Genomic DNA, 14,544 nt, shown 5'->3' with positions numbered 1-14,544 from the left:
CTGTACCAGGGCGTCCGGTATTACGTCTCTGAGTGTGTTGTATTCATTCATTCATGAGTAAGGCTTGGTTCAATCCAATCAGCGCGCTCCATTATGTATGCGCTGCAACTTCATTAATATGCATGCTAGCTTTCTTAGACTGTACCTGAAACAGTGTTCAGACGGCAGAGAGACGACACACGTCGTGTTGCCAAAAGTTGTGGGAAAAGAATAAGAGTTGTTTGGAGATACGGGTCGCCAGTGTTGCTTTTATAATGTGAAGGTTTTGTTTCATTTTCTCTCTATGAGAGCGCTGCTAGACTCACGTGTGGATCCGTAGACGCGACGCACGGCAGAAATGCGTTTGTTTGGAACATTTTTTACTCGAGAGCATTTCTCATCAATGGTGTGATCCGGATTTGCTGCTCGTCTCCTTTTAAAAAAGACGCAGCTCCAGTATGTGTTGATTATCCTGTCTTCAGATTCGTTAAGTGTGTGCGATCAGTGCCCTTACTTTGCTCATTCAGATGGCAAAGTTATAGTTCGTATGGTCAGCTGTACTCTTTCAGTGTTTAAAGACAGACCTTTGTCAAAATGATTTCTAAGTTACTTAGTTTACAGTACGTTGATATCACTACAATATTGAAAGATCTGCTGTAAATGCTGCTCTCTGTGTGTAAACACGTGAACAATGTAAGCAAACTCTTGCCGACCGTCGTGTTGAATTTTCGCCGCATTTTGTTACAGGATAGTCAACACACAGACTGCTTTCTGACCTACTGAGTGCATCTGAGTTACAGAGAAATGCAGAGGCTTTTTTTCTCCAATACGACGTGCGGTATCAAACATTTCACCGTCATTAAACACACTGTCTTTCTCCCCTGCGTTTGTGTGTGTGTTTGTTTTTCCTCTGTCCTCAGCGCATGCCCAAATGGCAACTCCCATTTTTATTCAAACCCTGCCCATTTTCACTCCCCTTACACTCCCACCCAAACAGAGCTAGACACACCCACTTTCCTGACTTTTTCCAAACTAGAGTTGTGAAAACATCCTGCTGAAACAGGGCCCTTTAAGTTCAGTTTTGCTCAGTTCAGTCCGGTTAATAATCACTACTGAGAGTCCAAACACTGAAGAGCAAATCCATCGATGCGCAGCTCTACAGATCCCGAACCATGCAAGCCAGTGACGACAGCGGCGAGGAAAAAACTTCACCAATTGGCGAAAGTGAAGAACTAAAAAACCTTGAGAGAAGCCAGGCTCAGTTGGGCACGACCATTTCTCCTGTGAACAAACGTTTTGTGCAGAGCTGCAGTCTAGGCGCCGAAAGCTGGAGAACGCTGGACGTCAGCGTAAACGCAGGGCATCTGCTGTGTAAAACATATGCTGGATAAGTTGGCGGTTCATTCCGCTGTGGTGACCCCAGATTAATAAAGGGACTAAGCTGAAACGAAAATAAATGAAACATCAAAATGTGTGGGAAAAAGTCATACAAGTTTAAAAATATAGTTTTAAATGCAATGGACAGTGTATTGCTGTATTATGAAGTTGAGGATCTAAAAGTTTTACTTTTGTTTTTGACACTTAATTTAATTGAGGGCAAGATTTCCATTCAATAAATTTGTTTTGCACCAAAAAAAAAAAACCTGTTTACATAATTAAATGTAATTGAGTTGGTCCAACATGATTTATCAAATAAAAGTTTAAATACGGCAACAGAAATCAGTCCAAGGCACTCAAAAAATGTGGGAAAAATTAAAAAGCCTTCATTCATTTGATGAATCCCTACCCAAAGAGCACCGACCAAATATTTGAGCTACCTCTGAGCGCTTTTTCTTTGTTTTTGAAAAGTTTAAATACATTTGCCTTTTTATTTACTTAAACTCAAAGGTCTGATAATATGTGTGTCTATTATGTGTCATACATTTCGAAGTCACTTACAAATATGTTACATATAATATACAGTTGATTGAAACTGATCTCAGAACTCATTTTAGGACAGTTATTGATTACTAAGCAAAGCAACAAACTGCATTTTTACTAATTAAGCTACCAACACCCAAAGCATGGCTGCTTCTGCAGGGTGGTAACCTCAAAACTCAAAGCATTACATGAAATCTTCTGAACAGTCAAACTAAAGTGAAGATTAAACTCCAACAAGTCTTTCTATTAACTTTATACACCTAAGATTACTTTTATTGTCAACATTTCTCTCTCTTAATTCAATCACTTGTAAAGCATGCTGGCAATAACAAATCCCTTAACCAGGTAGTTGGACCAACACAATTCCTTCATGTTGTCCCAACACCAAATGCTCAAGTTAACGTAATAGTTTACAAATTTAAGTGGACTGAACATAAACTGGCCGAAGAACTGACAAGAATTGTGCTGTTTTTAAACAGGTATTTTAAACAAGCAGCAGTAATATTTTTTTAAGTGTAGATGTATAAATGCTATATACATTTAGTTTTGTTAAATACGGTGAAATATTCCAATTTAAAATGTCTTGTTTATATATACAGTTGAAGTCATATTTAATAGCCCCCCCTGAATTATCAGCCCCCCTTTGTATATGTACTCGTTTTAAACATAATAGCTCAATTTAATAACTCATTTCTAATAACTGATTTATTTTATCTTTACCATGATGACAGTAACTAATATTTGACTAGATATTTTTCAAGATACTAGTATTCAGCTTAAAGTGACATTTAAAGGCTTAACTAGGTTAACTGGGTAAGTTAATGTAAGGTATATGCCGAAGCATGCTAATAGGACTTTTAATTTGCCAGTAACCTGGGTTAAGCGTTTCCGGCGAACTGTATGCCAATGCAAAAACCGGTGCGTTTAAGGTCTGTTTTCTTTAAAAATCAGCGATCTCCACTAGCTGAGTGATATCCGATATAAAGTGGGTCTCAGATTGTACAAGAATCACTGCATTAAGTTACATTTCCCCCGCCATGTCTTTATAATATTAGCATTTATTTTACCCCAGTATGTTCAATGGAGCTTCCGCGTTAGCCTGCCAATTCTGACAGGCGCGTGCGAGTAAACGGCTTTTTGTCTCGTTTTACAGTTGAGCAACTAAAATAATGCCAAAGTTTATTTAACTGAATGCATTTTAATGACATTACAACATCGATGTTGTAAAAGGAACCGTATAAAATGGAAAAAAGTTCACAATTACAGGTCACTGGAAGTTTATCAGTTTGGAATAAACACTAGCTCGGCATATACCCTATTAGGCAAATCATTGTATTGTGATGAATTGTTCAAATATAACCGCCTTTCCACTGCACACGACATTTGGACACGACTGTCGGAATATGCCCCCTTGTGGCAGTCGTACAGTATTTTCAGTTTTGTCGTGCACCACGAGGGAGAAGCTGATTCTCACGGTGTCCGAAATAAAGGAGGGCAAGGGCCTTTATTCTCTGTGCATTTACATGGTTTAATTGATGAATGAATACTAGAAACTCATAGGCTGCTAAAATATTGGAGGGAATGTGGAGACAACATTAAAAATTTATATTTTTATAACTTTCTTACTTTTATGAACAGAAAAGTTTTTTTTTTAATATAGACTTTTTAAAAAGTAACCAAAAAAAACTCATATTTCTCATCTCGCGTGCACGGATCTGCTTGGACAACACTGGAATACATCATATCAGCTCAATTTTGGATCCGAATTTTTCGCATACGGAGATGATCGGAACTCAACGCAGCTCCCGGACTGCTTTCCATTGGAAATGAATGACTTCCGGTCTGTCGTTTGTCGTGTGCAGTGGAAAGGAGGCTTAAGACTTTCCTCAGAAGAAAAAATATAACAGGAATTTTTGTGAATTTTTTCTTACTCTGGTAAACATCAGTTGAGTTTTTTTTGAAAATAAAAAAAATTAATAAAATCACAGGAGGGCTTTCAATTTAAACTTCAACTACTAAATTAAACAGCTATTTTGAAACCACCCAAATAGCAACAGCCTTACTTTCAGAAGCAAAATGCACTCGCTTTATTTTGTACAAATATTATTTTATTGTAATCTCATTGGGAGTTTGTGTCACATTTGGCTGTTAGCGTAAAGATCTGAGTCATACCGATAGACGTCAGACTTGTCAAGTGGCTTCTTCCCTGCAGAACTTGAGAACTTTCCACTTAAGAACTTGTGCAACAGTTGGTGATCTGTCATTTTTTCCCCACTTTCACAAGACAGACAGCAGCCTTGTTGTTTTTATTTTCCAGCTTTCTCTTTGCTCTCTGCAGTCTGACACCCTTTTGTCTAAATTTCAGCTATCTATAACTATGATGCCAAAGGAGAGCCAGAGCTGAGTCTTCAGGTGGGGGACACGGTACACATACTTGAGACGTTTGAAGGTGAGTTTTGGAGCTCCAGCATGTCTCGACACGTCCACCCACACTTTCTGATAGCGTGTTCACACTCGCACTGAACTCCATAATCTGGGGTATCCCGGAGTTCTGCTGGAGCTGGGAGAGAAGTTGGAATGAATTCACTTCACACATGGCCGGCAACACACAGAAATGAGATTTAAAGGGATAGTTCGTGCAAATGTGAAAAACATTCTGTCATCATTTAGTCATGCAGCCTCCAAATGGTACAAACATGTTTGAGTTCATTTCTTCTGTTAAAGATGAAGAAGATGTTTTGACAAATGTTGGACACCACTGACTTCCATAGTATTGTTCTACTGTGGATGTTAATGGCTACCAGTTTCCAACATTATTTAAATGATCTTTTGTGTTTAACACATTCAAACTCAGTTCCTGGAGGGCCGCAGCCATACACTGTTTAGTTCCAACCCTACTTTTATACACCTACCTGGAGGTTTAAAACAAGCCTGAAAGACTAAGTTAGTTTGATCTAGTGTGTTTAGTTAGGGTTAAAGGGGAAATAAAGCACTCAGTCAAGATTACCTTATTTTGTACAATGGATTCCTTTTTAATCAAAATATATTAAACAAACCCAATAAATCTTACCATTTAGCAGAAACCTACATGTTTTACTATAGCTTTTAGACCTAGGGTGCTGCCATCTTAGAATATTACAGTGTCTGACATCATGGGGTTGGTTCCGTTCCCTCAGCTGAACAGATACAATGGAAGTAATGGACTGAACACGAAGACTGTAAAGCCGCATTTAACCCAAAGCGTGAAGTTGTGGATGTGGAGCTGCTGCAAATACAAGCATCAGATATGTGTCTAATATATAAACTTGTATACATTCTATTTTTCTTTTTTCCCTTTTATTTACCGATCATTTGATGCTCTTTGATTCACTTTCTGTATTACGCTGCCTGACTGCCTGTCTGGATTTCAACCATGGTTTCAACAAGGTCCGCTTCTTATGTGAGGACAGATACTTTCACTTTTCACTGCTAAAAATGCTCACCGCTTTTCATGTCGAAACCAAAGTAAAGTCGGCACGGTTTTTCACATGGCAGGTTTTTACATCCTTTATACATGTTGAGAGATCGAGTTGATCGACATGAAAAGGGAATATGTCTTGACATAATCCACACAGGCGCGACTTGTAAAGCGTAAAGTTATGTATGATTTTGATCGTTGCATTAGTCTGAATGTAAACCCCCTCTTCAGGCAGCAATGGAGCAGCGTGAGAGAGTGAACCAAAGCGCATCAAACGAAAGGTATTAACAAAAGAAAAATACACAACTTAAGACACTTCAATGCTTGTGTTTATTGTAATTGCACCAGCTCTGTGATGCAAGTCCACATCTTCACACATTGGGTTCAATTAGGCTGTCTAGTCTCCGTGTTCAGTCTGTTACTGGTTGAAACCCAGAGAGGCAGTCAGGCAGCGTAACACAGAGAGTGAACCAAAGCACATCAAGTAATCGGTAATTAAATGGGAAAAGAGAAAAATACAATAAATGTACAGTTGAAGTCAGAATTATTAGCCCCCCCCCTTTTTCTTCTTTTTTTTAAGTATTTCCTAAATGATGTTTAACAGAGCAAGGAAATTTTCACAGTATGTCTGATAGTATTTTTTCTTCTAGATAATGTCTTATTTGTTTTATTTCGGCTAAAATAAAAGCAGTTTTTATTTTTTATAAAAAACCCCTGTAAGCTATATATATATATTTCGATTGTCTACAGAACAACCCATTAATCTACTATGATTATTAGATACTATTATTATTGATACTATACATTTTTTTTAAAAACCATTTTAAGGTCAAAATTATTAGCCCCTTTAAGCTATTTTTTTTCGATAATCTACAGAACAAACCATCGTTATTCAGTAACTTGCCTAATTACCCTAACCTGCCTATTTAACCTAGTTAACCTCTTTAAATGTCATTTTAAGCTGTATAGAAATGTCTTGAAAAATATCTAGTCAAATATTATTTACAGTCATCGTGGCAAAGATAAAACAAATAATCAATTATTAGAAATGACTTATTAAAACTATGATGTTTAAAAATGTGTTGAAAAAATCTTCTTTCCGTTAAACAGAAATTGGGGGAAAAATAAACATGGGGGCTAATAATTCAGGGGGACTAATAATTCTGACTTCAACTGTATATTTTTATATTAGACCCACACCTGATGGTTGTATTTGCAGCCGCTCCACGTCCACAACTTCCAGCATTGGGTTGAATTAGGCTTTACAGTCTCCGTGTTCAGTCCTTTACTTCCACTGTATCTGTTCAGCTGAGGGAACAGAACCAACCCCGTGACGTCAGACACAGCAACATTCTAAGATGGAATCGAGTTTGTTTAATTTATGTTGATTAAAGTGGAATCCAGTGAACAAAATAATGTTAACTTGACTGAGTGCTTCATTTCCCCTTTAAAGCTTAACTGTGCAGAGCTGCGGCTCTTCAGGAACTGAGTTTGACTCCTGTGGTTTAACAGAAGAGAAGAAGTTCCGAAATTTGGAACTAAGTGAGGGTGAGTAAATGGTGAGTAAATTTTCATTTTTGGATGAACTATCCCTTTAAAAAAAACTTTTTTTTTTTTTAACCAAAATTTTTACCGAAAGTCAGCTTATAAAGTTTTGCATAAACATTTCCTGCAATCATCTTTGAATTCTAGCAAACATTTAAGCTTGCAATTGGTGTTAAAAGTATTGATCACTCAAAAAAAAAAAAAAAGCTTCTTGTTTTTATTCTTATGTCTTTTTGATATTTTGAAAAACGTTTTAGTGCTTATTCTGGGAAACTGAATGAAAGAAAGAACGAATTTTAGGATGAACATTGCCTTTAAAGCTTATTTTAAGGAGATTGAATAATAAATTTTACTGCACACTAGTCTTCAAAAGTTCGGGGTACAGATTAAAAAGAAATCTTTCTGAATGTCTTTTATGCTTCTTATACACTAACTGATAACAGTTTTGTCGTTGATCCCAGTTGTAAGAGCAACACATAATAACTTGACTTCTAGTTGACCGTTTGGAAAAGTGGCAGTAGCTAGATTTTTCTGATGAATCATTTGGTGAACTGCATCCCAATCATCACAAATACTGCAGAAGACCTACTGGAACCTGCGTGGACCCAAGATTCTCATAGAAATCAGTCAAGTTTGATGTTCCATTCAGTATGGGGGCGTGCGAGAGATCTGCAGAGTGGATGGCGACATCAACAGCCTGAGGTATCAAGACATTTGTGCAGCCCATTACATTACAAACCACAGGAGAGGGCAAATTCTTCAGCAGGATAGCGCTCCTTCTCATACTTCAGCCTCCACATCAAAGTTCTTGAAAGCAAAGAAAGTCAAGGTGCCCAAGGATTGGCTAGCCCAGTCACCAGACATGAACATTATTGAGCATGTCTTGTTAGGATGAAGAAGGAGGGTTGAAGATGAATTCAAAGAATCCTGAGGAACTCTGGGAGTCCTGCAAGAACGCTTTCTTTGCCATTCTAGATGACTTTATTAAGAAGTGATTTGAGTCATTGCAGAGATGTATGGATGCAGTCCTCCAAGCTCATGGGAGTCAAACACAATAATCATTCTTTTTCTGCTGCAGCATGACTTTATATTCTTTACTGTACATTATTTCTGTTAAGTGACAAAACATTTAAGCAAAGTCAGACCTTACTGTCCTAATTAAATCATTAAAAATCAAGGCATGATCATATTTTATGATTGGTAAAATAAGCATAATCTAGAAGCCTTTGCCTTTCAAATATACCATTCCTGATATTAAATAATCAACTAGAGGACAAGTTATTATTTGTTGTTCCTAAAACTTAAACCTGAGACTTTTGTCAGGTAGTGTAAGCTTATACCACTGCATTCACATATTTTTTTTTATTTATAATAGATTTATTTTTCCATTTAAAATGATAATCAACAAAGATTATTTTCTACAAAATATTACAGCATAAATTGTTAATGATAAAACATTATATAATAAAACAGTTCATAATATAATATTATAAATAATATAGTTAATGTTAGTTTTTTTCAGGATTCTTAAACAGTATTACATTCAATAAACAATAAACAGCCTTATTATAAAATGGAAATGCTTAAACATGTTTTCCCTTTTGATCAACTCACTGTCACTCCACTTGATTTATTTATAGATAGATAGATAGATAGATAGATAGATAGATATATAGATAGATAGATAGATAGATAGATAGATAGATAGATAGATATTTGCATATTTCCATATTATCTATAGTTTGTAAACATAATTTATAAAAAACTTCTCATGACAAAAGTTTAAGACCGCCTGCTCACCTGTCAATCAAGAGTTGTAACTTTTTTTTTAAGCCCTAGTTCCAAGAAATAATGTTTATGCATTGTTCAAACAAAACTATCCGCTTAGTTATGCTGTTTTGCATTCTTCTACTGTAACAGTAAATGATGGGGAATGTAGTGAAAGTCTGTCACAAACTAGTTCTTTAAGTACTTTTTGGCAAACTTTATACGTAGCCACAGCACACAGAATATGTTTTACAGTCAGTGAATTATAAAAAAAGTTACCAATACCAGTCAGCTTCCATTATCATTTTAATTTACATTCCAATGACACAGAAATTCATGTCATTAAGAGTTTCCCAGCCTAAGTAGTGCTTGCATTAAATGGCTAGTTCAGCCAAAAATTACAATTCTGTCTTTAATTACCATCATGTCGTTCCAATCCACTGAGAGATTTGTTCATATTCACAACACAAATTGAGATATTTTAGATGAGATCCGAGTGCTCTCTCATTCTAAATATACAGCAATGGTCCAGAAAAGAAATCAAAAACATTGTCGAAACATTCCATGTGGCTTCAGTGCTTTAACTGTAATTATACAAAGCTCCCAAATCACTGAAATACAAAACTGTAAAACAACTTTTTCACCTTCTGTATCAGATCAGGGTGCAAATTTGCTACTCTTCCATGTTGCCTTACTGATTCTAATGTATAAAATGCACATTCTGATGACCTAAAGATAATATTTTCTTATCTCAAAAGATAAGAAAAATTAACACAAAGTCGTTTTTAAAGTTTTTTTGGTGCAGAAAATTTCCATGAAGCTTTGTATGATTGATCCACTGAAGTCACAAAGAATGTTTTGGGTAGGGATGCTCATTTCGGTTAATTTTGCCGACAGACAACCACCGCTCATTAACCAAATATTACCTGTTAACTGGTCAGATTAATATTAAATCTGTATTTAATTTTAAAAATATATCTGACTTGTCTATTTTGTCTAAAACATTAAGTATTGCATTTTAAAGCACTGATTTAGTATAACATGCGAACAACAGCAGCACACAGAACATAACAACAGAACATCTTCAAGCCCCCTGCAGTGTTTCTAACAGCATAGAAGAAAAGAATAATCTACATAAAAAAAATAGAGCTACCCTAGATGTTTTTCATTTAATTTACAAATTTAGATTACAAAACGAAAACACTGACTGAATCCTTTTAAACCAGCAGTTTTTTCCAATGTTTTTTTTCTGCCATACAAAAATAGTGGACTACATCAAATCGATCGCTCAACAGAAAATATGCATTTAATTAATGCTCCTCTGTAATTTTTATATCACAAACCTCTGTCAACATTTTTTATGTAAGTCATTAGTAAAAAGATTATGTCTTGAGCATTTGATTTTACCTTACAGCTTGCATGCTTTTAATTTTCTTCGTCTTACTTGCGGTTCATGTACTCATGATGTATGCGCGTGATAAAAGACAATGACAAGGCGCGCATATGTTGACTTTTTGTAAAGTATTGACTTTAGCATATAACAAATGTTGTTGTTTACATATGATATTGCATTCATTTACACATGTTTTATAAGCTGTAAAATGAATGCCTCAGCTTGGTGTGGTGCTATCCTCAAGCAAAAATCAATAAAATGTTTTTAATTGTTTGATTTGTAGATGCTGTAGGCTATTTTAAAAATGGATATTTTTTAAAAGAACTATTAATAACTGTTATTTGCCAAATGGAAATAAAAGTTTGGTTTGTTGGTTGCACACTAAATCATCACAATTATAGCCACAACATTTGTTGTGTTTACGAGCGGTGGCTGGCTTAAGGCTGGCTTGTTTTCAAAGCAGAGCACATTTCAGAAGGTTTTGTTTTCTTCAATTGTGCAAATAAACGGAGGGGTTTATGACGCGGATCCAGGACAGAGGCAATCAGCATTAGCGCTGGTTTGGCATCAACTCATCTTTGTCAAACTGTGACATATCCTTCTTTCATTTAGCTTCTTTGGCAATATTTGAATGTAGGGAAGTGTGGTTGCACTTGTTACCGTCCCGCGAGTTAACAAATCGTCACCTTGGAATTATAATGCTCTATATGCGTTTTGACTGATTTCGAGATAATGAGCTTCAAAGTTTTTGCATTCCATAGCAAACAATAAAAAGTCTTAAAATATAAACAACTTATAAAAAAACATCCCATAATGTAAATAAGTTGTCAATTAATTGGAATATATTAAAAACTCAATTTTGACAAAAATGTCAGATAGAACCTTATAATTCTAAGGTGACGAAATGTGTTGCACATTTATGCAGCCAAAAGTCTTCTTCATCTTAAACATTCAATATTTATATTTATTTATTTTTTATTGCTTAACTGATCGCAATAAACGGTTTAAAACGCACCCTTTTAGTTAATCAGTTGTTATGAGCATCCTTAGTTTTAGGGTAATTGTTTTGGTTTCTTTTGTTTTAAATTAAACGTTAACTTAATCGAAGGATTTTGATTCCCTATCTGGACTTTGAACTTCTCTGAAACATTGCTGTCTATGGAGGATGAGAGAGCTCCAGGATTTCATCTAAAATATCATAATTTGTGTTCTAAAGGTGAAAGAAGGTCTTAGGGGATATCTATAGATGACATGATGGAGAGCAGTGGAGATGACATGATGGAGAGCAATCAGTGTTTCCCAACCCTGTTCCTTGAGGCACACCAACAGTACTTATTTTGGATGTCTCCCATATCTGACCTATTGACTATTTTCTAATGTTCTGATGAGTTGATTCAGGTGTGTTTGATTAGGGAGAGGTTGAAAATGTTGGTGTGCCTTCAGGAACAGGGTTGGGAAACACTGGTATTTAATACCAAAATCCTTTAATCCTATAGACCTTTTTCTTGGAACGCAAAATTACCCATTATGCTTTGCGTGTATGCGCAAGGAGAATGCGAAGAACTTCCGGTCGGCAGCTGATGCATGTAAACAGTCACATTTGGACAGCTTTGAAACGATAGTTTTAGTCTACTTTACCTGCTTTTATCCTCTTTGAACTAATACTGTTGTCCATCAGCACCATTTCCTGGACTGATCATTTAAAGAAATGCGATCTAATAGGATGGAAAACAGCTGCTGTGAGGCGTTTTCCCCTTCGTTGTCAGACGGCATCTTCTGCAGTTTAAATGAAGCCTCGTCATCGCTAAAGTCAACATTTTCTCTTTATTTCAAATATATAACCAGCCCAAACAAATGTAGTTCACCAAAATGTTTGACACACACACACGTAGCCTGTACTGTGCCACTGACACACTGATTTAATAACTGTGACAAAGTGAAAATATAGGCTAGTGTCATTTCGAAATGACAGAAAAACACAAACCGTGGTAAAAACAACACACTTAATAAAACACAAACGGCTCGCGATTAAAATGAACAGCAAATCAGCCAGCAGAGGATCAATAACAGACTTTTATTGGTCATTTTTGTAAATTGCACGACTTTCATACCTGTTAAGTTTCATGCCAGTACTCTGGTTTGCACTCTCTCTCTGTGTGTGTGTGTGTGTGTGTGTGTGTGTGTGTGTGTTAAAGAGCCGCCGAGCTGACAGGCCGGGAATGTGTTACACACACACTGTATTTCTGACGGCAGACACGTGAACTAGGAGAACGTTTTTCTCGTATTTCTGACGCGCTTGAACCACATGTGACAGATTATAACGGCTTTAACAGGCACATTTCTAAGTTGTGTGTCACAAAAACATTCTGTTATCCATTAAAAAGCGCAAATTACCAGTTGTACACGCTGTAAACGGAAGTTTTTAGCATTCCACCGGAAGACGCTGGTCGCTATGGTGCCCTCCATGCAGCAGCCATGAAAAAGGTCTATAAATATGACTATTTAAAAAGGTGTATTTTTTTTATGCCTTCTTTATGAATGGAAATCTTGAATCTGTCATTTACAATAGCCTACCTGCACCATATTCAGCAGTGGCATTGCTAACTGGATACTGTACGAGCTGAACATCTGCCTTGTTCTGTTATATAAATAATACAGAAGAGCATCTGCCATGTGGCGTCATCTGTTCTTTTCCCCTTTCTCCTTCTCCCAGGGTGGTACCGAGGATACACACTACGACAGAAATCACAAAAGGTGTTGGGATAATTATCATCCTAGCGATAAACTGACAATCTAATCATTACCTGACATTCTGCGGCAGGCAGAATGAATTGCGTGGGATTCTCACAAATGCTTCTTTTGTCTTATTTCAAAAGGGCATTTTTCCTGCCAGCTACATTCATCTGAAAGAAGCCAAAGTTGAGGGAACGGGGTAAGAGGCAGATCATGTGTTACTTATGCTTTATAATTCATTAATGGCAAACTGTCTATCACTTAACATCTCTCAATTAACCGCGTGCTGTCAGAGGAGTCTGTAATTCCAGCCATCCGCTTGGAGTTTTCTTGTTTAACTCTCAAGAGACCTACACACGTAACATTTTTTCGATGGTGTTAAATAATGCAGCATTCATAAATACTTTGAGATCTATCACAGCTATACATTTGGAAGTGGTTTATGGAGTCAGTCTAGGGACATATATACCTGCAAAATAAAAGAAAGTTTTGCAAACCAAAAATAAAGTATCAAAAATTTTTTTTTAAGATTTTTAATTTTTAATTGTAATCTCAAAAAAATCGCAAAGGGAAAATTGAGCTTTGGAAAATAAAAAGGCAAACAAAAATAAAGAACTGCAAATGAAAATGAAGTAGTGCAAAAAAAAAAAATTATTATAATTTTTGCAATTTAAAAAAAATCTTATATTTGTAAAAATATTTTTCAGTATTGCCCTTACAAAATCTCTCAAGTCAATTGCAATGGTCATTTTGATTTGCTAGTTTTACTGTTTGACGATTTAAACATCCTCCCTAAAAACGAAGGATTTAGGTATTTTAATTAATCCCGTTTAGATTTATGACATCGTTTCATGGCTGATTTCCTTTGTGTCACAATGTCTCCAGATTATGATATCGCCTTTCATAGGAGGCATGTCCGGGCATGCTGTAAACACTTCAGTTCCTGTGACTCCACCCCCTTGTCAAATCAGGGCCAAAAAGTTAAACACACAGGCTGCGTCTGAAATCGCCTACTAACTCAGTAGGTACTGTATTTGAATTTAAACATACTACTCGGCCGTTAGAAAACTACGTTCTATACAGTATGAACCTGTAAATTATGAATGGAATTCAGACGTACTACATCCGCCATTTTGTCATGGTCACGTGACCTACCTGCAAATCTACTGATTTTAGCGTACTATATAGTATGGAAGTATGCGGTTTCGGACGCAGCCACAGAAATGTGAAGTGCAAAAAAAAATTTTTTTAAAAAGCATCGCAAACTCAAGGTTAACTGAAAAGCAAATCAAATTGAGTGTTGCAATTGTCTTGAAAGGTTTTGTAAATGCAATACTGGGAAAAAAATATTTAGCAAATAAATAAATATATATATATATATATATATATATATATATATATATATATATATATATATATATATATATATATATATATATATATATTTAAAAAATTGCAAAAACGATAATTTATTTGCTCTTCTTTATTTCCGTTTGCCAAATTTCTTTTTATTTATCAAAAATCTTTTTTCCCTTTGTGATTTTTTTTTTCCAATATTTTTTCAATTTATTTTTTATTTATTTATTTTTTCGAGATTTGCATTATCTTACAATTTTTTGCTCAATACTTTATTTTTGGATTGCAAAACTTTCTTTTATTTCTTATAAGTATATATGGCCCTACTGACTCCATAGAGGCTCATTGCACAACATAACATGGTCACCACATTGTTGACATGACTGCTGCACCA

At 35.7% G+C, this 14,544-nt stretch overlaps 1 protein-coding gene across 2 annotated transcripts in view; it reads left to right on the top strand.

Annotated features, from left to right (window-relative positions):
* The window catches only part of dock5 (dedicator of cytokinesis 5), a 175,208-nt gene that overhangs the window by 22,016 nt on the left and 138,648 nt on the right, over positions 1–14,544 (top strand). For both annotated transcript variants that reach the window (XR_012383806.1, NM_001110012.1), the window contains 3 exon segments: positions 4,265–4,348; positions 12,775–12,815; positions 12,938–12,993. Coding sequence is in view for 1 of the 2 variants with exons in the window: in NM_001110012.1 (NP_001103482.1) it covers positions 4,265–4,348; positions 12,775–12,815; positions 12,938–12,993 (181 nt within the window). In the remaining variant the exon portion in view is untranslated.

Source organism: Danio rerio, chromosome 8, assembly GCF_049306965.1.
Source record: "Danio rerio strain Tuebingen ecotype United States chromosome 8, GRCz12tu, whole genome shotgun sequence".
NCBI lineage: Eukaryota > Metazoa > Chordata > Actinopteri > Cypriniformes > Danionidae > Danio > Danio rerio.
Note: the sequence above shows the minus strand (reverse complement) of the source record. Positions and strands in the feature narration are given on the sequence as shown.